This window comes from Punica granatum, chromosome 3, assembly GCF_007655135.1.
Source record: "Punica granatum isolate Tunisia-2019 chromosome 3, ASM765513v2, whole genome shotgun sequence".
NCBI classification, from domain to species: Eukaryota; Viridiplantae; Streptophyta; class Magnoliopsida; order Myrtales; family Lythraceae; genus Punica; species Punica granatum.
The window spans coordinates 10,727,700-10,755,475 of record NC_045129.1 but is presented as its reverse complement, the minus strand read 5'-3'; the positions used below and the strand labels follow the sequence as shown (position 1 = coordinate 10,755,475).

General features: G+C 35.5%; 3 protein-coding genes across 3 annotated transcripts; all 3 read left to right on the top strand.

Annotated features, from left to right (window-relative positions):
• The first annotated feature begins 3,676 nt into the window (after window positions 1-3,676).
• On the top strand, window positions 3,677-4,689 carry LOC116200370 (cytochrome P450 71D8-like). The gene is made up of 3 exons (XM_031531219.1): window positions 3,677-3,874; window positions 4,069-4,170; window positions 4,567-4,689. Exons 1-3 carry the CDS (start codon window positions 3,677-3,679, stop codon window positions 4,687-4,689), a joined length of 423 nt encoding a protein of 140 aa, XP_031387079.1.
• A 10,767-nt stretch (window positions 4,690-15,456) lies between these two features.
• Window positions 15,457-19,175, top strand: LOC116201422 (probable WRKY transcription factor 75). The gene is made up of 3 exons (XM_031532664.1): window positions 15,457-15,734; window positions 15,857-16,006; window positions 18,845-19,175. The coding sequence occupies exons 1-3, from the start codon at window positions 15,508-15,510 to the stop codon at window positions 19,005-19,007; spliced, it is 540 nt and encodes a 179-aa protein (XP_031388524.1). The 5' UTR covers window positions 15,457-15,507; the 3' UTR covers window positions 19,008-19,175.
• Window positions 19,176-24,028: 4,853 nt separating this feature from the next.
• Window positions 24,029-27,754, top strand: LOC116201282 (small GTPase LIP1). Its single transcript, XM_031532457.1, has 7 exons — window positions 24,029-24,627; window positions 25,140-25,231; window positions 25,346-25,487; window positions 26,107-26,411; window positions 26,670-26,723; window positions 26,840-26,970; window positions 27,304-27,754. Exons 1-7 carry the CDS (start codon window positions 24,537-24,539, stop codon window positions 27,500-27,502), a joined length of 1,014 nt encoding a protein of 337 aa, XP_031388317.1. The 5' UTR covers window positions 24,029-24,536; the 3' UTR covers window positions 27,503-27,754.
• The last annotated feature ends 22 nt before the right edge of the window (window positions 27,755-27,776 follow it).

Here is a 27,776-nt window from a genome sequence, read left to right as displayed (position 1 = left end):
TGAGAAGTAGATTTATTGTTTGTCAAGCGAATGCCTCAGTTGTTTTTTTTTTCAGTCCAGCTTTAATACTTTATGATTTCATTTGTTTGTAAATGCCTGTTAGCATGGGACCATCAGTTTGATTTTGCAAGGTTATGCTGGATCCTCTCTATTGGCTACCTTGGTTGTAAATGCTTCTAGCATGCTGTCAATTGCTAGCTTTTATCTTTAGTTTAAAATTTGCATATTCTTATTTTGTTTTATCGTTATATTTTTGAAAAATCTATCTATCAGTTTGTTATTTTGGAATCCTTTAACCTCCTATTTTTGCCTTTCATTTTGCTCCTAGCCAAAGGGTACTTATGGGAGGGCACTTGTCATTCATTTTTTCACTTTGTTTTATTTTATAGAAATGGAGACAGTATATTAAAATTTAGTGTAAAGGGAAATATACAGGGTAGATGGGGATGGCTGTGAGTTTATGTAAATGGGAATTTTATCAGTCCCAAATCTTCATAGATTATTAGAGGGTTCTACCCGTTGGGTCGTGGGGAGGCTTTTGGATTTTTTGGTGAAAACCCTGAAGGGTTTAGGAAGGTTTTAGGATTTTATGCTAAAACCCTTCCCAAACCCGTTAAGCAATCAAATTACCAAAATGTCATTCATATTTATCCATATTTACTAAGCAACCTTGTCGTCAACATAGGATTGCAATGTTTGCTCGTCTCAATTGATTGTTCTATATCTTTCTAGTCATGGTCCATGTTGGATATGCTGCATTTTGTTTTGAGCTTCTATTATTGTTGCGTGGCTTGCTTTTAAATGATGAACTCTATTATTGAAAGAATTTTATATCTTAATGTTTCTATTTCATGTCTATCACTCTGAGTAGTAAGCATATATTTCTTCATTTTCCATTTGGAATGCTTTGTATGTTTTCCTTCAGCTTTAGCTACTTGGCTCGTTCTTCCTTGATAAGCTTGATACTAATGCTCTTCATTAGTGGAGCTCACTGTGTTTGTGAAATGTCTGAGCATTTGGATATTTCATTCCAACATAAATTTATGAAATTTTTGCCGCGGATTTTGGAAATGCCTGAGCATGGTGAGAACATAGGCCATGGAACTTATTTATTGTATTTGAATACTTATTGTTATTTTAAACTATTTTATATAAGTACAATGTTATGATAAGTCCATATAATAATTTTTTTCTTTTACAATTTTTGCTAGCAAGCGAAAAGCGGGTACCTAGTGGGAACCCGTTAAAATAGCAAAGGGCTTGAGAATTTTCCTTCAAAATACTAACCGGTTTGGGAAGGGTTTGAGATTGTTTTTTCTTAATGGATACGGGTATACAATGGACTCGGCCGTCCCAAACCCTTCCCGCTGCCATCCCTAGTAGATAGTGATGATATGTCGAAGCGTATATATGATGGTGCTCTCGATCTCTATCATGTTTATGGGTTGGTTAAGTTGTATAATGAGACTAAATTTTAATGGATAATTATAGAAGATGGGTCAGCTTTTGCTTAGTGATATTTGGTTGGACTATTGTGGCAAAAACAGAAGATATTTGATTGGACTATAATTCTGCTATTATTGGATTGTAATATGTTTGTACGATAGCACTTATGTTAAGTACATATTTCATATTTCAAGTTAAATGGAGAAAATTTATGCTTAGAGAGATTTATCAATTAGTGGGTCGATCTAAATCGACTGAATTAGTTAGAAACCTAATGAACTTCTGAATAATAAAGTTCACATAAAGAAAAAAAAATGAATGCTATACTTTTCCTTTATAATATCTTTATCTTTTATTATTCATAGAATTTCATAATTCTCTATAAATGTGTGGAGTCTTGAGTAGACTCAAATGACATGATATACCTTGATAGGTCCTAATTGATTTGAATCGAGTTCATTTAGCCTCAACAAGATCGAGGCCGCCAATGATAGAGGTTGCTGAGTCTTACGATGGCTCGATCTACACTACGCCGCGGGGAGACTGGTGGTCGAATCAATCTTGGTCAATGTCGTTGGTCTGACGGGGCCCGAACCATCTTGATGAAGTTTGCGGGTTCTAATTGATTTTGAACATGGCTTTTTGTGGGTCCTCAAATAGTGTCCTGCAGCAAAATTAAATGCTCCATTGAAGCACAATATATCTAACTAGGTTATTGATTGAGTCCATTTGTTACACGAATTTTATAAAGAAAATTTTAATATGAAAAGTTAAATATTAAGAAATTAATTACCATAATTTTATATTATATTAGTATATAGAAAATTTATTTTTTATGTTATATAAATTTTAATAGGTTAAATTTCAAATTCATGCAAAATAATATTATAGGAGCTCCGTAAAATAATTCATGTAAATAATTCATATACATGATCTCAATTATCAATCGGATTTATTGAAAAATAATTTTAAAATCCAAAAATATAAAATTCTTAACTTTAGTTAACTAAAGAATAATAATCAGTTGAGACATATAGAAAATTTGTCACTAAATATATTTTTAGAATGCAAAAGAATTAATTGCTTTTAAATCCAATTTTATTTGCCCCTAATATATTCTTTTAGAGGTAAAATACAAAATTTTCTAACTTTAATTCTCATTTACCTCAAACTTACGAAATTTCTAATTCTTATGAAATTTGTGATTTTTTTAGAGCTGTTATGCTATATCTGAGATCTGTAACATTTTGTTCGATGAAGAAATTTGCAATGCTCCAGATCAGTAATTTACTTTTTTTCGTTAAAGCTGTGATTTTTTTTTTAAAGAGATCTGCATTTCGCCGGCGCGTGTAGTAAAGACGCCGGTGATGTCCTGGAAATTTTTTTTTTTCCTGAAACTTTCGAGGGAAAATCGAGGGAAAATTTTCTAGCCGTCAGAATGGGAAACCCACTTTCCTTTTATATACTCAATTAATTTTTATTGGCTTTTCGTTATGACATTATTTTTAACATTACACACTGCTATCAATATCATGAGTTACACTTATTCCTGATTTTAAATAATGTCTTAGATTCCATTATTATAAATGTAGAAAAGTCACTCCATAAGTATTTTATTTTTTAGTGGATCAACAGCTATCTTTAATTAGTCAGGACCTTTTCAGGCACCATCTGGTGCACTAAAAAAAGGAGGAGAAAATGCTCGCCCGTGGTAATGTGCATGTGGTCCTTCACTCGTGACTTCATATGCCATGCGCCTTCTCAATAATTGACAATGAGAAGGGGCACCAGATGTCACTAATTGAGTCCAGCTAGACATAGAAGCTGAAGTAGCAAGCTATGATGTACATATAACATGTTTGAATAGTAATTGTAAATTACATAATTGACACCACACATTACACCCTCACCTGACAACAAAAATGTTGTAGGTTCGATACTCAGTAGGACTAACCGTGTTCATTTATTAGTTATTAGGATTTTTATTTCATTGTACTAAATCCATAGGCCTCCTTTATACAAAAAAAAAAAACGAATTGCATAATTTACAACATGGGGGCGCTAACTCCATGTATATTGTATGATTCTGATTTCTTGGTGAAAGGTGCAAGTATCGAGAGAAATTCCTTTCGTTCTTAAAGGAGGTGACCACGGTTGGCGGAGGACTTGAGTTGCCTGATCTATTCCCATCGATTAAGATCCTTCGTTACACATTGAGGATGAAGCCTGCATGGGAGAGGCTGCATGCAAGATCGACGTGATTCTTGGCCATATTATCGAAGATCACGAGGCCAAGCACGAAAGTGCCATCGATGATGAGAATAAGACACGAGCAAGGGAAGATTTAGTCGATGTTTTCTTAAACCTGCAGAAGACCAGCGACCTCAAGTTTGTCGTCACAATGGATGTCATGAAAAATGTTATCATCGTAACCCACTTGGCACGAACTTTATTTTATTCTGCATGACTTACATACTTTAGTTTCTCCTATTAGAAAGACATTAGAATATATTTTTTCTGGTTTGATCTTACATTTCGTTAAGTTTGCTTCTACAAATGAAAATACTGACAATTAAAGAATTCATAGATGGGTTCAAAATTTTCCCAATCTTCGGCATATAGGAAATCTTCTTGGCGGGAACAGACTCATCCTCCACGACAATCGACTGGGCAATGTCGGAGATACTGCAAAACCCAAGGGTGATGCAGAAGGCCCAACAAGAGGTCCGAAACCACCTAAATGGCAAGTCCAGGGTGGAGGAACCCGACGTCAATGGCCTAGAGTACCTCAATTATTAATCAAGGAAACATTGAGGCTCCACCCACCAGGCCAACTAATGGCAAGAGAAGCGAGAGAGAAATGCAAAGTAATGGGTTACGAAATCCCCGCCAAGGCCATGATTATCATCAACAATTGGGGCGTTGGGTGGAATCCGGCCTACTGGCCCAACCCCGGAAGAATTCCAACCGGAGAGGTTTTCGGAATCTTCGGTGGACTATAGAGGGAATAGCTTTGAGTACGTTCCCTTTGGAGGCGGGAAAAGGATTTGCCCCGGGATTAACCTTGGGATTGCTAACATTGAGCTCCCTCTAGCTCTCTTGCTTTACCATTTCGACTAGGAAATTGGTGACGGCACGAAATCGCCCCAAGAACTTGACATTGAGGAGGCTTATGGGATCACTACACGGAGGAAGAACCCTCTGACCGTGATTGCGAAAACCCGCATTAAGTTCTCCGACTAAGGGACAATTCCTGTCTAGACACTGGGTCATATACAACGCCGATTGAGCATAGTAACGGCCTGCTGATGAATCCAATGGATCATGGCCATACAACGACCCTGCTGGTTGAATAACAATTATATGATTAATCAAATTTCAGTAAGAAGTGTCTTCAAGCATGTCGGAAAATACGGAGAAGTTGTATTGGATGACTTAGCATACTCATCAACTTGTGAGTTTTCGTTCAGTTTCCATTTTATGCATGTCCCAAATATCAGATATTCTGTTGAATAAAAAGATTTTGAGAGTCTTGTCAATTGTTGTAAGATTACTACAAATTTGACGATTAATTTGATAATTTATATGTTCCTATAACCTTTTGCAGCTTCCACAGAATAGTTACTGTCAGCACCCCATTTTGGTCCACCGGCTACAACAAAGTCTTGAACCAACCGGGTCATAATATGAGCTTCAACCGAAGATAATCAAACAAAAATCAGTTTAGTATTCATGGCAAGATCGACAGGGCCAACCATATCTCATTCATTTTCAGCAAGAAGCTAAAGAAATTCAGTCAGCATTTTAGGGGAAATATCGGCTTAGTTCATGGAACTAAAGATAGGAAAGAATTCGGTCAGCATGGTGAGCATAATAGGAGACAAGTTCAACTGCAAAGAAAAGAGCAAAATTCGTCCAAGTACAATCGGGGTAGAATAGAGCAAGAAAAATCTCATTAATCGCTTTCCTGTCTTGTACAATTTTCCAGTTTTGGACCACCTTCCTACCTTGCCACTCTACCTCACCTTCGCACATTGATTCAGCAGAGAAACAGAGGGAATAGGAGAATAATTTCGTCCAGGTTTAAGGAGAGCAGAAGAAAGAAAGAAAAAAGTCATTAAACCGCTTTCCCGTCTTGCATTACTTTCCAATCAAAACTCTTCCTTCCTCTCTCAACCATGACTCTCATTGATGGGGATTTCATTCAGAACTTTGGGAAGGGAGAGTGAGCAGAGGACAGAGAGAATTCGTCCAGATTAGAGCTGTACAGAAGAGAGCAAAGAAAAAACCGTTATTGTCGGAAAAACGTCGTTTTCCGACAACCACCCATCCACCTTCACCCAAATCCCAAAAAAAAATACATACCCTACCTATTTTTGACCTCCTAAATCCATTTCCGAGCTTAGTTTTAGCATTCGAGGCCTCCAACCCCGCGTTTCAGCAGATAACAGAAACAACACAGAATCGGGTTTCCATAGCCCTTCCCGGGTCCTAGGCATGCCATTTCCTCTCACGATCATGGCGAGTTGTGCCTACACCTCCTAAGGGTTCCTCACGACCCTCACTCTCCCTCGTGATAAGGTGGTCACGTGCCGAGAGCCGATCAACCGCGCATAACCTCCATTTCTCTCTTTCCTTCTCCCCGGGTTATCACAGTTTTTACCGGTTTTCTTTTGTCATTTTTGGGTTCGTTCAGGCCCTTGCACGCCCAAAGCTTGTCACGACCACCTTAAGCAGTCCCTTGGGAGTCGAGAGGGCCCGTGCCTACACCGTGCAACCACATCGAACCATCCGAGCCATCACCTTTCTACCCAGGAGCCATTGCTATTTTTCTGGACAGCTTCTGTGCAACCGAGTCTTCCGACTCTCTTGCCACTTCTCCGAATCTTTTCTCGCATTCCGAGGCTAGGTATAACTTCTCTACAACTTAGAGAAGTAGGTCTCTTAGTTATCTAGGCTTGTGGGGTGATAAGGCGGACCTGATTCGACTTAACTTCCATGTTCTAAGTTTATTTTTTTTATTTTTTATTTTTTTTGTTTTGCATGTAAATATCGACTTATTGTATGTGTGTTTACTGCTGGAGTGTTGGATGGGTGTCAATGACTCATTTCACATACTTTTCCTTAGATCCCGAGTTTGGCCCTTGAGCAATTTTGTGAATCATCCGACTTCAAAATAAGCTAAAATTTTTACCAAAAATTATTGATATTATTTTAAGTCCCCACAAAAAATTTCAGATTTTTCTGGGCACTGGATCTCCAGATAAAAAATGTTTACCCATCATTTCGGTGTTTTTGGTTTGATTTTGATAGGTCTCGTGAACCATCCGACTTCAAAATGAGCTGAAATTTTTACCACAGGTTCTTGATGTTATTTTAAGGTCCTACACAAAATTTCATATTTTTCTGGGTGTTGCAACTCCGAATAAAAATTATTTACCGAACATTTTGTCTATTCGATAGATCAGATCACATTGATTTTTGGGTCCAATGCAGCCCTCTCCAGACTAAATCTAGATCCAAAACAGGCCCCTTGACCCCGATTCAACTCTGTTTTCATGTTTATTGCGTTTACGATTTACCTGATTTTCCGTGCCGATGCCGTTTTATCAATTTCTTTAAATATCGTGTTTGCGTTTGTATTGTGTGTTTGTGTGCATCTCCAAGAACATGGCGGCATCGGTTTTGTAAAATGTGCGTTATTATCGTGTTTGATATCTTATGCATGCAAGAACCGGTTAAAACCGATTCTTGGAATTGATTGCAATTACATTTTTCGTTTAATCATTAGTTTCGTGTTAGTTTGTATGTTAGGAGCGTAGTTTCGAACAACCATCTCATTAATCCATAACAATTGAGGTTCAAGATCTCAATCACTAAACCACTCCACAAATGGGAAATGGGATGTATCATTTGGTTAATTAAATCATTCGGCTTAAATAAAATTGTATGAACCGGCTATCAATTTATAAAGGCGTCGACGAATCATGAACTGACGGAAATGCCCTTTTTACATTCACAATTTCAAAATGCCAAGACGCGTAACACGAATAGAGTCGATGTCTAGGGTGGATTTGTGCACTTTGACTCGAGTTCGGGCCCGATTTGAGGCGGTTCAAGTCGAAACACACAAGTCTCCTTTAGACCCCTTCGTGTCACGCAATCTCAACTTTTCATTAACTCTTACACATTTCGCAAACCAAAGGGTATAACTATTGTTTCGTGATTCACCGACATTCTAGGCGTTAAGGAGGTCGAAACACCTTGATCTATGGGTAGGAAGGGGCAGCCCGTTCAGGTGCAAGTCTTATTCGCATGGCCCGTTTCATCCACTTTCGGTGTTTCTGTCATCTTACCGTAGATTCGGTAGTTAGCGTTGTTATTTTTGTCACAAAACGTGTAAAACCGAACTAATCATTCACTCGGCTTATATAAACATTAGATAATGGTTAGGCGGAATTCTAGTTTCCAAATTTAGAGTCAAAACACGAGTTTGGCGTATTCAGTGAAATCTCAGTGTCATTTGCAGAGTAAAGTCTTAAAACAAACTCACACACATAGTTGACTTAAGAATTGCATTTTAGCATATTCATCTGCTTGCCTAGGGTAGGGAAATTGTTTATCAAGTAACCCCGGTTAATAATTGACTAAATCACGTAAATTCGGTCTAATACACAACTTGTCTGCACTTGTCTGTTTATCCGTTATTTGTCTGTTTTTATCTGTTTATATAAGTTTTATTCAGTTTTCTTCTATTTTTCACTTTTATTTGTTGATTTATTGCGGTTCGGGTCCGAACTCTTATGATACGATTTACACGGGTCCAATGCCCCTTAACCGTCGATCACGGGGTCCAATGCCCCCATACACCGAGTGCGTATCTTAATTTAATTTTCAGTCTTATCCAAACCATATGGTGAGCACGAGTGGAATAATAACCGAACGCGAACCAATCGGGATTCAGTCGTTGTAATTTTTATTTTTATTTATTTGAGATAACAATATAAGGGTTTATGTTGTACATTTATTAATGTAAGAATCCCAGTCGGAGAGTGGACGGTCTGAGTGTTTTTTCGAATTTACGGTATCAAAACAGGCGAGTCGAGTGTAACCCTAAATCATGCGGTAAATAAATGAAATGGCAAGCCTAGTAAGATAGAGTACCGAAAGGGCGTATGGGATATAGGCCCATACGTAATAGAACCCCCGAATTCGGAATTTCCGATTCCGTACAAACCATTGCCTTAGCATACTAGGTGAATCCCATATCCCTAGACCCGGGCAACTCACCGGCCCTCGACTTTCGGGTCGTAAACAGGTAGTGGCGACTCCTTCTCACGTGCGTCCGTCGCTCGTCCCCGGGAAGGTGGACACTCCCAAGCCGCGTTGCATTTAGGCGCGCGCATGCGTGCCCCGACGAGACGAAATTCGGATGCGCACAGTTACCAAGGTACGTTGAGTTCATATATTCCAGCAGAGTTCATACTGATAGTCAATATATCTTTATAATTTAGAAATTTTTATCCTTGATTAGTTTCTGAGACTGATGTGAAATACATGGTTTGAAGTTTGTTTAATTTCGATTTTTATTTATTATTCTGATTAACCCAATCAAACAAACAAAGGGGTCTAATAACTAATCAGCAATTGTTTGGACTTTCTGAATCCAACATCATAGGGCGAATTTAAATATTTGTTAAGTTGGAGGCAAATGTTTATTAGAGGATTTAGTGACAAATTTTTTATATGCCTCTACTTATATGTTTCTAAGAGTTATTTTTTGGAGATAAAGAATTATTTGCTGCTAGTAATTGGGATACAGATTTATTATTTACTAAAGTGTTAATTTATGGTGCTCTCGAGACAAATAAAATTCATATAAGAGACATGCACTGTATTTGTCTCAATATAAGAGTTTTAGAGGCAAATTTTGTAACGACCTCCTATTATTTGTCGGTAATAATGGTGTTTTCTTGTAGTGGATGGTCATAGAGAGTCGCAAGAGGGAAGAGTCATGACAAGGAGTAATCAAGAGAGGGAGATGGCTGAGAGGAGAGAGTGGGGGGAGGGGAGGGGAGGGGAGGGTGGCTGAGGGAGAGAGGAGAGAGTAGCGAGAGGAATTTCGAAATTTTGAGAAAAACTTTGGGGCAGCTTTGAGATTATGAGTGGGACCATTTTACACGTGTCATTCACTTATTGGATATGTCCATTGCTGACATAGTGTGCAGGACCCACCTCTGTGCCACGTCCGCTTTCCATTTTTGTATAGAAAATTGGAGGTGTTTTGTTTTATGATTTGGCTGATGATAATTCCAAAGTGCGTTGTCTCATGTCAAGAAAGTCAAAACCATATTTTAAGGTGAAAATTTTCCTCAAAAAAATACTTATTATTTAAAATTTGCTAATGATTTTTCTCAAACAATTATATCGATTTTTTTTTCAAAAAAAGATTGAGGAAATTCAGTTAAGAATTCCCCCTGAGAATAGTTTTTATTTTATTTTATTTGAAATGAGGATAAAGTACCAAGACTTTATTGACTTGTGGTCTTATTCTGTTGCTTGGGTTTTAAGTGATCTGGTTTGTGAAATTATTTTGGAATACAAAATTATTTGGGCTATTGGCATATTTACTGTTACCAGAAAATATTTGATAATTATGTAACTTAGAGGAAATTGAAATATTAGATTCAATTTATATTTAGATTTATTTGTCTACTACTATGTCATTGGTATCTGGATGCTTTTCAGCTGTGCTAGCGGCAAATCGAGCACATCTATTCGGGTTTCGGTGGTGTATATTTGGCAATATATCATTCGGGTAGTCACAATCCGCGAAGCTGGTAACTTTCTACTGTTATTAATGACAAAGTTGGTAAATACAATATATTGTTTGGAAATTACTGAGCTGATATGCGGGATGCCGAGACCACCTCAGAAACGTTAAATCATCGGTCAATTGTCGCAGGTCCGAGTCATGTAATCACAAGCGGAAGACGTTCATTATTCACAACTCCAATATCATCTTTCTCGGGAAAGCTCTCAAAGAATTCCCGGGTACTCTTGTATTTGCTAGCTCTCTTGAACTCTACTCTCTAATGTACAGTGGAGGTGCAATGGAAAGTTTGATGAAATTTGCCTCTTCTTTCATAGGCTCCACATCGTGGGAGGTTACAATGGAATTGATTTTTTTGAAATTCAATTCCCCGTAAATCCTCCATTCAATCTCCATAGTTCATCCTGCTCAATTGAGTGAACTGTGGTCTTTGACATTGATATGGTCTGGGCTAATGGTAAGTAGATTGGGCTGCGCATATACATGCCATTAAATGGACAATCATTAAATGGAGTCAACGGTAGGAGATGAGGGAAAGAGCAACGGCTCTCTATTCTTCCCACTGGGCTGGGTTTGTCAAGCCCTTCAGGGGTGGACTTCGGGTCGCATTAGGCCCAGCAAATTAACTTACGGGAATATAGATATCTGTCTAATGAAATCAATTACATCATTTGAAATGGAATAAGCATTTGAGCTTTTTTGGGTGAAAAATAAGCATTTGACTTTTGAGGAATTTATTTTGTTTGAAATATAATTTGAAGATATAGTACTAAATTGAGCTCGCTTGTAAGTTTATTTGATAAATTCATCACGGCAATTTGATGGGAGAATACTATTTAAAGAGATTATTTAATTTTATCTTATCCTATATCTTATGTATTATAATATTATTTAAGCAAATTTTTCATATTATAATTACCGCTCAAATTTAACTTTATTATAAACACAATCTTTTATTATTTTGTTAAACTTTTTAAGAGAAATTAAAAAATAAATAAAAAATCCACGTATACCACTTTGAAGCAAACCCGCGTCCGCATTTAGAATGTGTTTGGTTTTTGAATTGAGTTGAGTTGAGTTTTGATTTTAATTGGTTTGTAATGATTGTATTGTTGAATTATAAGAAAAAGTGTGAAAAAGTAATGAATAGTTGAGAGAAATTAATGATTATGTTGTTGAATTATGGAAAAAAAAAATGAACAGTTAGAAAATTTAATATTAAAAATTGAATTGAATTGTTAAAAAAATATTTAAAAATGGAAAAAGTAATTATTGTATTGTTGAATTGAAGATAAATGGAGTTGAGTTAAGTAGAGTTTGAAAATTTTTAAAAAATCAAACACACCCTTACTTTCTCATTGGTTTTCTTTTCTGTTATTAAAAAAATGAAGAAAGAATTTAGGTAAATTCCCCTATATTTTTTTGTCAAAAGAATTTCGACCCCGAGACATCGCGCAGGCATATTGCCCTAGTTATAAATTAATTTTAAACATATTATCGAGCGTAGCACAGTTAAAATTTTCAAACTAAATTAAATTGGCAACTCAAGTAGTGCAGGTCACATTTTTAGTGATTTTACAACTCAAAAGAATTTGTAAAATTCTTATTAATCAGCTCTTTAGTGTAATCTAGGATATTATATTTTTCATATGGCCATATTATATTATATAAAAAAAAACTAAAACTCTTGCCCCTTCCTATATGGAGGGGGCCAATGGGGTGGATTTCCCCACTTGTGGGGACCCGCCCCGCCCACCGGCCATAGCCACCCTATTACTTTTACTACTGTTACTACTGCTGCTACTACTGTTGCTATTGCTACTGTTACTGCTGCTGCTATTTTTATTTTAAAGAATTTTAAAATTTTTCTTAATTAATTAAAATTATTTCTTTCCTGGGTTTACACCCGTTCTGAATCCAAACTTGAACCCCGCTAATTCATATTCCAATTGTTTTGGGATAAGATTACCCTACTAATGAATTTTCTCTATTCACAATACTCGAATTTGAGGAGAATAGATTTTCTTCATTCACAATAATAGTCAAACATGAAACCTTAATTAACAGAATATGCGTTGAACCATCTAAATCAATCAATGTCAACTAGCTTCTTTTTATTTGTGAAGTTAAAAAGGTCATTTTTTTAAGTTTAAGTAAACCACAAGGTTACCCAACATATTGAGTAAGATTAATCCTAACATGGGCATGGGCATTGATTTGACCATGATGAGGAGATGCTTTTAATGAAAATTGAACATGTGCATTGCAAGTACATTACTAAAAGATTATTGGGATTACTTAAGGTCTACTTTGTTGTTATCATAGTTTTTCAATTAGAAATATTAAAAATTCAAGTGAAATTTAGTGGAAGGAATGCCAGTTTTTATGCATGACATATTAATTAGTTTAATATTTTTAGAAAATATGAATCGACATATCATAATTTTTATTCGTATATAGTTTTATCATTATGTATGTACCCTACATTACGTAAACTAGTATGAATAGCCAAAAAACTTGACGAAATTTTTTTTCGACTCACCGTACCGCGTGGGTTACTTTCTAGTTATTATGTATGAAGCCTGTAAGCTCTAATATCATTCCTCGCATTAGTAAATTACTTGAGTATGCCAAGCCATTAATTTGGTGATTATACTATAGAATTTCTCTTAATTAAAAGATCTACTGAAATTATATTTATTAATAAATTTAAAATCAATAGTATATAACTAGTACATTTCATAAATTTTTTCCGTATCTCAGATTTGCATCTATTATAGAAAACATAAACAAGGGGATTTCATGCGAAACATTGCTGTCACTCTATTATGCATAAACTAAATGGACAAGCTAAAAATATATAAGAATATACATTATTAGTTCGGGAAATTGCTATATATATATACACACACTAGGTTTTGCACCCACGCCATGCTGCGGGCCGGAAAAATTTTTCATTTATTTGTCATAATAATTTATTTAATAACTAATATATAGTATATCTAATATAATGATAAAGTTATTTATGTGCAAAAATTATGAACACTGGATTGATAATAAATTATCCATATTTCTCAAAGGATTGCACTAATTAATATTTTCTATGGTATAAAAGTTAATATTTCTCACTAATAGTCTTAATTTGAATTTTCAATCTAGATAGAGTATCATGATTGCAATATAATATGTCTTAAATGGTCGACTAATTTTAAGTGGACGAACTTTCTTGTAGTAAGTTTAATATTTACATAAAACATACTATGGCCAAGTTCACTTCTAATGTCACAAATTAAAAAAAAAAGACTACTTAAATCAGTGATGAATTAAAATAGGCTTTTTATCAATGTGGATTGTTTTTTTATGTGAGGCCTTGAGTTTAAGTATTGTTATTGGAGAAAATTGATGATCAGGAGAGGTTTATCTCTTAGTAGGTCGACCTTGCTCCAATCGAGATTAATATGATCTAATGGACTTCCAAATATCTAGTGCACACAAAAAAAAACAATAGAAAGAATAAATAGGTTATAAATTGAAATAGACTTTTTATCAACGTTGGTTAGGTTTAGGGGAGTCGGCCTTAGTTATCTTAAGGTAAGGTATCGAGTGCATGTATTGTGAATGGAGAAAATTCACGATTGAGAGAGGTTTATCCCTTAGTAGATTGACTTTGCTCGAATCTTGATTAGTCAGATCTAGTGAACTTTTGATATCAAATGATACACATCAAAATAAGATATTTACATACTTCAATTCAATAATTATAACAAATTAAAAAAAAGAGAGAAAAAAAGTGGGATGGGTGGCGAGGGTGGAAAACGCGCCCTACTCGCCACCCATATACATTTGTTTCAATTGTATTAAATGAAATGATTGTATTTAACGATAAAGAGTTTATTGCACCGTATAGTCTAATGTTGACAGATATTTTTAGATTTATTCCAACGTTATTTTTTTGTTTGAGGTATTCCAATGTTGCTATTTTTGTTTTACTATTTATAGGATATGGATAAAAATATCTGTCATTGTTAGACTATGTGATGCAATATACCCAATGATAAATGATGTGTGTGTCGTCTCCGCCGCCAGCAAAACCATAAAACCAAGTCCACCAGATGAATGTGGTCCCAATATCACTCTAAACACCAAATGTATGATAGCATACAGCAGCTAGGTGATGTCACCCCCAGCTTACAAAAGTATTATGTGCTTGATATGTGACTGCAAAACGTAAATTGGACGACCTGATTCAGATCAATTACAACTATTAATTGTTGTAAAATTCGAAAAATAAAATTTGTTTTTTGACGCAGCGTACAACGCGAGTAACCGTCACAGACCCGTTGATTCGCGTACAAATACTGGAACTACGACTTTCTATACCTGTTGATTTTACGAATACCAGGAAATAGGCATCAAACTCGAATCGATCCGAAATTGAACAAAGCACGAAAGTTCTGAATTTTATTGATAATCCAAAAGTCGAATCTCTACTCTTCAACCCTAGGGTTTGCATCACTTAAATAGAATTAAAAATGCCTAAATTGCACAAAAGACATAAACTTTTCTTAAAATTATAAAAACGCCTAAATAACATAAAAATGCCCGTTTGAGGTCCTAAACGATCGAATTCGGCCAAAATCTCGTCTTTTCTCAGCCAAAGGCTGTGAGTTTTGCTCTGGAACCGTTCAACCCTAGGGTTTACATCACTTAAATAGAATTAAAAATGCCTAAATTGCACAAAACACATAAACTTTTCCTAAAATTATAAAAACACCTAAATAACATAAAATTACCCGTTTGAGGCCCTAAACGACCGAATTCGGCCAAAATCTCGTCTTATCACAGGCAAAGGCTGTGAGTTTTGCTCTGGAGGCCGTTTCCTTTAAGATAGGGTCGTCAAAACCTATTTTTCTCAAAGTACCGACTTGTCAGGTCGTCTGCCGCATCATTTTTGTTGTTGATTTATTACGATTAATTAGGCGTATAGTGCTCGAACACATAAATTAATATTATTACAATAGATCTGGAAAAGAAAATATTAGTTCGATCAACACTGCGCTCCAATATCCAATATAATCTTCCATATAGGAAAGTGGGTACGAAAGAGCGTTTGAATATGTAGCCAAGCTATATTTGACTTTTAGCATGGCCATAAGTTTCTAGTTTCCTCTTCTTATGTATGCAGAGTCCAACCAATTTCACCTTCCCCAACATTTCCTTGGAAAATTATGAACTTCGTCCCTGCAGAGAACCCTAACCCTAATTATTCGCTTTTTCCTGGAAACCACTCCGATCCATATCCCGATGAGCTTGGGTTATCCGATTATCTCATCCTCGGAGGTGGAAGTCTCTTGGAGCCTTCGCCGCTGCTGGAAGTGAAGTCTGCACCGGAGCAAGTGATTCCCATGACGACATTGGGTGGATCCACTCATACTAGAGCAGCAGATGCTGGCATGTAAGTGTTATAAACATATATACAACCCATTCTTTTGGGTATATTTCTAGCTGAGTAATTAATTGTAACATAGAAGAATATGACGTATTTTGTTATTGATTTTCTTACATTTATATGTGCAGAGAGAATGAAAATGAGATTGAGGGGAAGAGGAAGGTAGGTAAGGGGTGTAGGATTGCATTCAGGACCAAATCTGAGCAAGAGATCTTGGATGATGGGTTTAGATGGAGAAAATATGGGAAAAAGTCAGTAAAAAACAGCCCAAACCCAAGGTAATTAAATTCTCTTGCTTTTTCATTCAATGGTAATTTTCCGCCGGGTAAATTCTTTTGGTAATAATCCTTCTATGGATCCTCTTGTGAAGCCAAAGAAATAACAGTGAATTCCATTAATATCAAAACATGCTAATTGAAGAGAAAAACCAAATAGTTGATGTGGGCATGCTACACTGGTAATGCTTCTCCTCTTTTCTACTAAGCCTATGAGTATCCTCGACACTGGAAAAGAATTTAAAGAAAAAGTTTTATTGTGGACATACAAAATACCTTATATGAATTATCTGCTAATTCGTAACATTGGTTTTATGAGATACTCTATGATGCAATCACCAAAGCGATGGTGTGGTGCCCTTAAGTAATTTCTTAAAAGTATAGGTAAAATTTTCTCAGATCCATGTAATTTACTCTTTTTTTTTCTGTTACAAATGATATACATGTGCATAGTACAATGAAATAGAAATCATAATAGTTAATTTAATTTACACATACAATATAAGTAAAAACGCATCTACATCCATGTAATTGACTTTTATTCTAAGTAACTTATTAGAAAGTTAAGTAATTTAACCAAAAACTTTTTTAAAATATGCGTAACTTACTTGATAGATGTGTAATTTACTTAACATTTAGCAGCTTTATTACAAGATTAAGTGAAATTTACCTTACATGGTGCAATCACCATAACTTAAAGTGTTGCACCTCACACTTTCCCTTGATTTATTGGTTTATTCCCTTGCTTCTAGCAGTGTATTTCTTAGCTAGAGAGTCTGCATTTTAAGGATCTACTTAAAAGCTAAAAATTATATACAGTTAGCTATATGTTCTTAGAGATAATTGTCTTTTGCAGTAGTTATAAAAATATATTGCAGTCTGGAAATTGGGCTTATGCATGATTGATACCGAACCATGGATATTACAATGCTCCAATATTAATGAACTCGTGTCTACAAGTCTATAACACCCGTCCATTCGTTGTCACCAATTAAAAACATATGTTCTTGTATATATTTTTTTATTACAAGGGAGGCTCATGGATCCCGTACAGTGAAATAGAAATTCTAATAGTTAATAAAGAGGTACGAGTAATCCTAATGAGTATTAAACTTGCAATCTCTTAGTTGTTGTGCGATGACGTGCACCGTTGCGCTACACCCTCTTTTGATCAAACAATATATATGCTTTTTTCCTGAAGAATCATACAAATAATATGAAATATATTTTTATCGTTGAAAGAATTTTCGAAGAATAATCAAAGGTGTATGTGAGGCTCATGATACGTTAAAATGGAATAATGTCGGTCATATCCATACAATATACAGCAATTGTGCCCCCGTTACATATACCTATGCATTGAACGATGATGTCTATATGATATGATATGATTGCAACATCGATCCCTCTCTGGGTGTTGGATTTTAATGGTAATTTTCCTGTGAGAATGTTGGCCATCTTTGTCTGTCGACTCGAGGGAGCGAAAACGACTTCAGGTGCTGCTTGATATTAATTTGGTTGAATGATTTAGCAGCCTCTCCTCGGAGCCGCCTATAGAGACCCCACACGCTGTTCCTTTATTGGCCTCCCCTGCTTTATGAAAATTATCCGCCTCATTAAATCTCATAATATATACATATTTATATATTTCATTTTTCTGGGGTCACAGTCACGTGTTGTTTTCTCGTCACGACTAATATTTCACTTCATGAGACTAATTTTCAGTTTGTTTTGAATCTGAGATTTAATTACGACATGATGGTGTATAAATCGATCGTTGAAAGTTATATAAACCTAACAATTATATATCTAAATTATGTGACTGCAGTAAACGTACTTTTTCTTTTTTTGGTGAACCAATAAATGTACCCTTTTTTTTTGGGGGGGGGGGGGGGGGGTGAAATAAACGTAGGTTTTGGTGTATTCATTACTACACATGTTCCGGGCTCGTGAGCTAATTTTAGATCTAATTGCATCTTAAAATCTCATCTCTTGATTTCGTATGCATCCAAATATATAATATAGAAATTCCAAAGTTATAACTTTTTCCCTTATATAGATGGCCTCACCTGGGCTCGGGTTATATATATTCTAATAGGAGATTCAACCCACGATACGTACATAGACAATAACTATGTAATTAGTGACATGAACATCAGCGATATAAATTAGTGGTGGTTAGATATACAGTTCGTCCTTGTTGCATTTTTCATATGGAAAGGCATAAGAAAAAAAGGAAGTGCCCATTTGTTTTTGGGTAAATGGAAGTGCACATTTTATTTCATAAGCTATATATATTAGTCGAAATAAGGGAGCTTGATTATAACATTCATCCATCGTGCAATTATTACGAAAGACGAACTTTAATGCTTACAGTTACAACTTTTCATAAGCAATAATCCTATTGTAACAAGGCTCTTATGAATTTCTGTTAATTGATCAAGATGCAGATATAATCTGTACGCACAGCCATATGTCATAAAGTCACACAAACTGACATATATAATATAACTATCTATATATATTTCTACGACAATATTACAAAAGATACTCTCCCTTCGGTTTTTGTATGTACTCTCCTCCATTATAAGGATGAGTATAATTACTTGTGGCAATATTTTTTAGTGTACTGAAATGTATTTACTTTAGTGCGATTATTTATAATATATATTGGATTATCAAGGCGAACTGCATTTTCTGAGATGGTGATCATGATTAACACGTCTCTCTTTTAATGTTCTTTTTTCTTTTAAGACCTTCGATTCTTCTCATTATAACTGACAATTTTTATGAGTTATAAAATAAAGTTCAAGGTGATGATGGTGATAAATTAATGTGCAGGAATTACTATAAATGCACGAATGGGGGATGCAATGTGAAGAAGAGGGTGGAGAGGGACAGGGATGACTCAAGCTACGTGATCACAACTTATGAGGGTGTCCATACTCACCCGAGCCCCGCCCCATTCCTCATGCATAATTACAATAATTATGCCCACACATGATCATCACAGCTCATATTTTTTTTTAATTTAAGTTCCATTTCATCATAAGTTTGTATGTTTAACTTTGTTATAAACAGAAACTCATACGTACATTGTCAATGGTGAATATATATACTAAGACCAGCTCTCTTTTAGTACAATTTCAGCTCAGTTTTTAGTTGAGACTGATTCGAGAGTGATTTTATACAATTTATACTAACGCTGAGAGGAAAATTTATTAAGTTCTTGAAAATTGTGGTTCAATCCTAGGAGCACAAGGGTTATGAAGTAAGGGTTATTCATGTGGTCCTTTTATCCTCAGTCAATAATCCACTTGTAGCAATATAAGACCACATGAGTAACCCTTACTTCACATTGTCCAAATTCAAGTGAACTATTGTTGTATGATCCTTCGATTTGCTTCATCACATAGTAACATGCACTCTTGCATATTTTAAGAAGAGGGGGAAAAAAAAGATGAGTATCCAATTGTATACTTAATTGAGATGGCAAATCAACACTCGTAGAATAGCAAAAAAATAGGGAAAAAAAGATTCTTTCTTTCTTTGTATTTCACTTAATATGGACTTTCATGAAACCAAATAATATCGGATGTTTGGGACAAATTAAGAATGGCTGAACTGCTACTAAGTAAGATGGTCATTCTAGTTTGAATATCCTCGAGATGAGTTCATATATAGAACACTGAATAGATTTTCTCGTGCATGAGCAATTACTTTTCAACAATGATTGGATATGTACAGTGGTATGGGTTTGACATTTACGATGCGTTTGATTTCAGAGTTAAAGTAACTTTGATTTTGATTGTGAAAAATGACAAATATTACGTAATGTGTTGAGTTAAAGTTAAAGTTAAAGTTAAAATTTTTGACTTAAGAAATGTGTATTTTTATTGTATAGTGTGTTGAGTTAAAGTTAAAATTAAAATTTTTGTGATTTTAATCCTGAAAATAAACGGGCTTAATTTATTTACCTAAATATGCATCACTCTCAACTTACAAAAGCAATGCATCAAAACGACATTATTATGATTGATTTACTTGTCGTAATTGACATTGTTATGATTGATTTACTTGTCGTAATTGACATTGTTAAGGAGGAGCGTGAATGTACTGGCATTAACACTTCATTTTCTTTCAATTATTTACTCAATTTGATTTAAAAGTTTTAACATGTCAAATTTAAAAAGTTTGACTTTTTACGGCAAGATCAGCAGCAAACAACACAAATTTATTAATTAAAAAGAGAGAGAGAAAAAAATGAAATGCCCATGAAATTACTAAAAGAAGAATGCTTTTTCTTATGTCTGCCATTCAAACCCCTATCTTATGTCTCTATTACAATTGAGTCCCCATTCTTTTAGGTTATAATATTCCCCGCACCTTAACAACCATGTCGTACGTCCCCAACATTGTTGGCATACTCCCCTGTTGTCTCTGCTAGTGACGAATGGGACCAGTGGATCAACAGGCCAGCAGCAGTTGTATTGCCTCTTTTCCCGATTGTTCTCTCTAACGCAGCTATGCACGAAAATATACTTAAATTAAACAAAAAAAACCTCAAAAATATATTAAATATTTCATCTTCATCTTTTTATAATGATAAAAAGGGAAAAAGTTAAGAATATTTGATTTCTTTTAAATACTTCACTTATTTTTTTAATCAAAAGAAAAATTCATAAGCTTAATATAAGAATATGAAATAAAGCACAGTAAATGGGCATTTAAATCTCACTAGTGATGATGAAATCTATAACATTTTTGTTTTGAGTCAGTGTCTTGACCCTAAAAGAAAAATATTGATATTTTTTCTTCAATGACTATAATTAGTGGCCAGATTTTTCCTTTATTTTTGTTTTTTTTCTATTATTCTAACTTTGATTAATTTCTCTTCTTTCTTTTTTTTTAATAACTTTTATGGCTTGTTTGGTAATTTTGGCAAGGACATATGATCCTCTAATGCAAAAGCAACTGCATTTTCGGGAAAAACATAATTGATAGATAAAGGGCCATAGTACCTCGCAAAGAAATATGCACAATATGATGCAAATACAGGATCATGGTTTTTTTTTTTCAAATGTGAGTTTATTCAAGTTATTCGGTGTTTATTCCCCTTTAAATAAGAACTCATGTTTGAGTATTGTAAATGAAGAATATTTATTCTGTGAGAGTTTTATCCTTTAGTCGGCGGATCCGGCTCAAACTGGATTATTCGGGACCCATTGAACTTTCGGATATCGGAGTATACTGAAAAAGCCTTTTCTTTCATCCTATATATTCTTCATATGGGCTTTTGTTTAAGCAAACAAAATCTTTGTTGGAGAGGCATAGACCCTACGAAAACATGCATAGTTGCGTAAAATGCTGAATACTAGAATAAGCCTTCTAAGTTAAAGATTGATAATATAAAGTTGTCAGAGAATAACAAGGACAAATCTTATGAACGTAGCCTAATGGCATACCCGATTCCTCCACGGATCTACCATATCCCTAGCTAGGTCCTTTTGCTGAACATGATCAATTCACATATTGAAGGAAAAAGACACCCGATTATTGGAAACCCGAACAATTCAATGATGTAGAAATGCATCAATCAAGTATAATAAATCAAGAAAAGAAAATGCGACAAATAAAATTAAAAGAAAAACTAGCATCCCCATCCCAGGATGAATGACGAGGTTGATTCATTCAAAAATCTCACAGTAAGCTTTTGTCGATTTTGCAGAAATAAATAAAATAATTTTTAGTTAGGTTTGAAAACCAATTATTTATGAATTTTGCACAATCATTTACTTAATTAGGGAGCTCAACACTTCTTTTTGACTATACCATAGAAAATAATTTGCGCATGCTCCTCTATTTCCTTTCCTCTTTATTCTCTACTAGGTATATGAACTACCCAAACCATCAGAAAACTAATATGTCCCAATAACCTCCCGCAAATTATATATATATATATATATATATATAAATTTTCACGTATAAAGGAGGACGATGGCGAGTAAAGGGAAACAAAAGCTAAATAATAGTGGAGGCTAAATGAAGGTCAATACCATCGCAAGGGAGCTTTGCTTGCCGTTTTTATACATAACTCTGTCAATTCCAACTCAATCACCCATGCTTATTGCGGAACTTTTTCAAATCCTTTGAGAGGTTTTATGGTTGTCTTTCGTTTTTTCGCATCCATCTCCGGGTAAAAAATATATGCAAAATTTATTCTCAATATGCATTATACCACCACGAATCAAATTTGGATGCGACAACTATCCCTATTTAGTGATATATGTCAAATTTCTGTAGTGATATAACTAACATGCAAGAACCAACCATGACAATCGAAAATATTAATAGAAGTAATGCGCTCCATACAATCGGGATATATTGAGAGATGGGAGGTCGGGATTGATATCTTCGCCCCATGGTGAAGTACCCCTAGAGAGAAAGGGGTAGGAAGAACGAAGCTATGCCTACGAGGAGCTTCGCATCACTCGTCACTGTGCAAGGCGGGGCCTCACTTGTCCAAGGCCTCACCTCTACTGACGGTAGTCAGCGTGGCCTTGTTCCTCCTCTTCCCTGCTCTCCCTCCCCTCACCGATTGAATATAAAAGTGATCAATAGATGAAATATACTTTGAAATCTTCAAAAAAAAAATCAAAAAGTGATTAGAAATATACTATCATTTGAAATATGAGAAATATATATATATATATATATATATATAAATGAAAGGGGGTGGTGAGATGAACTTAATGGCCTCGAGATATTTGGATTACCGAATAGAATTTTCTTTATTTTTTAAGTTGTCTTTTTATATTTTTAAATAATTTTTAATAAGAATAAAATTTTAAATTTTAAAACAGATTTTTAAATTTTCTAAAACTACTCTATATTTAATTTTTTTTTACAATGTTCTCATGAAGTGCTATTAGTTATGGAATATTTAATAAAGCATGATTTTCTTTGAAGAATAATTTTAATAAGATGGAATTTTTATTTTTTTTAAGTATTTTTAAAAGAATCACATAAAATAAAATGTTTTTCTGACTTTCTCATGACCATGAGTGCTATTAGTTACGAAATATTTAACACAAAATATTTTTTTTGTATTTTTAAATCCGATGAAATGTTTTTCTAATAAGATGTGGACATAACAAATATTTTCTGATAATACACACACATATGTATGTTTAGTTTTCTAATTTTGTAAATAATTATTTCCTGATCAAATTTTGTAACAATATAGTATGTATATATATTGAGGTTTTAGATTTTTTAAATACATATTTTCGGGTGCATTGATGGCCATCGACAAAATATTTTGTGAAAATTATTAGTTGATATATTACTACATCATAAGTAAAAAGGTACTCTATATAGCGCGTCGCGCAAGCTTTTTATCTACATATAGGAAGGGGAATTGCCAACCATTTTTTGAATTTTCATAGAGAAATCTAGGAATTTTAGTTTTTAATTTTAATGATATTATTTAATAATTACAAAGTTTTGAAATTTTAATTTTAATTACTCACAATACTTTGTCGGGTTTATATATTTGATCCATCTCCATATTATAAATAGAAATAATACTCACATATTGTGGTCATTCCGAAATACTGCTACTAATAGACGTAAAGTAGGTTCTTTATCCACGAGCTATGATTTTATATTTTTTCTAAGTACTTTTTTAACATGATAACGTATCAATATACTAACACATTATTTTTTATTATTTCGTCTTCTTCAATATAATCTTTTTTCATGTTATTAGTGAAATTAAATTACCACTAGTTAAATATATATCCAATATAAAACTTTAATTTGTCATAAATTACGATTTTTTTTTTGCGCTAGACATAAATAAAATCAATAAACTAAATCCTAAAACAATTCATTTTCTTCCCATTATTGAGCAAATTTAATTACTAATCCAATTTTTATGGCGGCAGAAGCAGCAGCAAAGAAAACAAAATTATTAATTAGAAAAAGAAAAAGAAAGGGGGAAAAAAAGAAAGAAAGAAAGAAAGAAAGAGAAATGAATTGTGAACGGCGACGACCAAAACACCGCAAGATCTAATCTGCACAGTGAAAAAGAGCGCCTAATTGCTCCTCTTCATCTCCAAGATCTCCTCTTTCTTACCATTCCATCACCTAATCACAACCTCTTCACTCTCCCGATCCGTTCGAGCTCTTCGTGATCAGAGATTCTGCAGATTTCTTCTTCTCGGACCCAATTCGAGTGCTTTCATCTTCGATCTTAGCCCCTTTGAGTTCTTGATTCGCATACTGGAAGCCTCGTGTCTCGTCAGATCTTCATGTTTCCGGGTTCTCCTTCTCGCAATGTTTGCTGCTGGGCGTGCGGATTTTAGCTTAGATGTTAGGTTAGTTCGGGTCTGAGTGTGTGATTCTTTTTGGGGTTGATTGATGCTGAGGGTTTTGAATGGGGGAATCCTCTGGTCTGAGCTGTGAGGATAGAGTTGTTTGCTACTGAGTCTGTATTGGTGAGTGATTGTTGGTTTTCTGGGGGGCGAACATGTTCTGGAGAGAACGCGAGAGGGAGCCCAAGGACCAGAACGGCGGACCGCCCTGTGGGCAGGTTCGGGTACTTGTCGTTGGTGATTCGGGTAATACGATGCGATCTTATACTCAGCAACGCTTGCTCATAAACTTTGGTTTCTGTAATGTGTTAATTTCTGCGAGCTCTCTTATGTGATGTTGTTCGTTGAGTGTACTGAAATCCCTTCAGTGGAGATTCGAGTTTCTAGCCGCTGCTTATTGCTGGTGCAAGATTGTGTAGCTTTAGTTGTGGAAAGCTCTATAGATCATCCTTCAAAATGATGGGGCTGTATCGTTTGTCTGGATGGGAGTTTGTCCGGGATTATGAACTTACCGAAAATAAAGATACGTCTGAAAATGTTAAGGAATGTGGCTTTAGATCCCTTTGTTACATCGAATTTGATGTGCTAGTTCCTTTTATCATCAAGGGTTATGCTAAAGTGGATTGTGCGTCGTTTCTGGAGATTGTGTCATGCAGGGTAAAACAATGACATAGTCCAATTTGACGAATTATTCTGAGCATGATTTGTCGTCTATCTGTAGCTCACTGTCTCGTATTTCTCTGCCCTACTCTTGCTAGGTGTTGGCAAAACTTCTTTGGTCCATCTGATTGTTAATGGTTCTGCTATCTCTCGCCCTTCTCAGACAATTGGCTGTACAGTTGGGGTAAAGGTGCGGCCCTAACAGTCTCCCCACAGTTTACTGTTTAGTTGCTGTGGTTACTAAAATCAACAGTTTTGTTTTTTTTTTTTTAGTCTGTAAAATTTCTTGCTGTTGTTCATTCAGCATATAACTTATGGAAATTCTGGAAGCTCTTCAAGTAGCATTACTGGGGATGCTGAACGAGATTTTTTTGTTGAACTTTGGGATGTGTCGGGGCATGACCGTTACAAAGACTGCCGTTCTCTCTTCTATTCACAGATTAATGGTAAGAAGGAAATCTACGTTTATATGTACCAATTACTGCTTGCTGCTGGACATTTCTCAAATTTTCTCCATAGCTTTAGGATTGCTTTACCTGGGCCTTATGATTAGTTCAAATACAATAAACCATGTTATGTCTATGGGATTTAGTTTCTTCCTGAGAGCCATGATTGCCTGTGTTGACTTATCTGATAGAAGACCTAAGTATTATGTCTCCTGATTTAGAATTTTCATTAGCAGTTTTATTGCATTTTGGCGAACTGCTATTGTATATTTTGCTAGTCAAACTATCTAACAGCATACATGATATCTTAGGAAGATCTTAGTGATACTTCTCCTAGCAGAATATAGGTGAAGAGTACATAGCTGGGAGCAAGTAATTGCACATCCTCAGAGGTTGGAGCAAGACCAGTTTGAGAATGGATCAAATTACTTACGTCTCATGTCCCTGACTTGATCATTTTGCTAGAGTAATATTTGCGCAAGAAGATCTTGTATACCATTCCCAATACAGAAGTTAGCACCATGCATTTGATCAAACCACAGAAAAAGAAAATAAAATTTGTTGAACAAACCGATGTCACCTTTATTGTCCAGTGATAATTATGATTGTGTAAATGCAGGAGTTATTTTCGTTTATGATCTCTCCCAGAGAAGGACGAAGACTAGTTTGCAGAAATGGGCCACTGAGGTTGCTGCTACCGGAACTTTCTCTGCCCCTCTAGAATCAGGTGGGCCTGGTGGCCTACCTGTCCCTTACATTGTCATAAGTAACAAGGCTGATATTGCTAAAAAAGAGGGAATGAGAGTAAGCAGTGGCAATCTTGTTGATGTAGCTCGTCAATGGGTAGAGAAACAGGGCTTGCTTCCTTCAAGTGAGGAGCTTCCACTCACTGAGAGTTTCCCCTCTAGTGGGAGCCTGCCCGCGGTAAAGATCCTTTCTTGAGATCTTAGTTTATGTTTACTATGGCATAAAAAAAAAAATCGTCGATAACAATTATGGCCATCGTGGGTAGTTTCCATTTCATCTTGGTTCCACTTTTGTGTGCCAAATATCATGTTATTAACTATCTTGGACATTTCCGAATAGTGCTATTGGTTGAAATTTTGGCCTGCAATCATATTACTGCATAATAGTACAGTCATGTAATGAGAGAATCTCAATAGATGAATTTGCAAAATACAGGCTGCCAAAGAAGCGAGGTACGACAAGGAAGCTATCATAAAGTTTTTTCATATGGTCCGTGTCCACTCATCCCTGCCTTGAATGATTGTTTGCCTCTACCGTCCCTCTGTTTACTTCATTTATCGGTAAATTTGTACTTGACAGTACCGGTTGGGATGCCTGTTGTACAGTTAATCAGGAGAAGGTATTTCTCAGATGATTTGCCTTCACCAAGCCCGTGGTCTGTGTCTCCGGTGCCAAAACCTGCGCATCGTCTAGACGATAATCTCGGTGATGAGGACCCATTCTACAGGGGCACAAGGTCCTCTTCTTGCACTTGATAGTTTCATTTCAATTTTTAGTCAGCTCCTCGTGATTTCCTTTACGGACTTTCTAATTCCAGAAACCATGCGTACGTCTTTCCCAACATTCTGATTTTATATTTTGTTTTCCATCTCACTGTTTTCTTGAGATGTAGAAAACACTATGGTAATCTATAAAGTTCCGGTTTCCTTCTTTTCTCAACTGGAGAATGTGGATGGTGGTTTCTTAAAACTTTTCCGGGAACTCCGCTTCCCAGAAAATTGGGATGCAATGGCAGTGTTTGGTTCTGGAAATTGGGAAGAATCACTTACCAGGATTATGCGTTCTGCAGCTTGAGCAGTGATCACTACAAGTACAACACGCTTCCTCCTCTCCCGGCACAGAGGAATCTCACGCCACCTCCCACTTTATATCCCCAGCAGCCTGTGACTGTTCTTGAGAACCACAGCTTCCCAAGATTCTCCTCCTATGGCAGTTCCCCGGAAATCAGCAGCATCTCTCGATCGAAGCGCTCGGACATTAATGTCTAAGAGGATTTCATCTCCACCCTCTGGGTTCCAGCTCAATAGATATGAGAGACACAATACCGGGATGAATCTTTTATTCAATTTTGTTTCCCCCTTTTTTTTCTGGGTTCATTTTACTACAAAACTCAGTCAATCTGTCGATAGTCGATTCTTTTCCTCGCGAAGTATGGGGTTTCGTGTGCACAAGTTCAATGGGGATGTATCATAAACAGGTTGCTATCACCATGAAGTATAAAGAGTATTTTTTGCGTAAAAGTTTTGCGCCTATGTTTTTAGC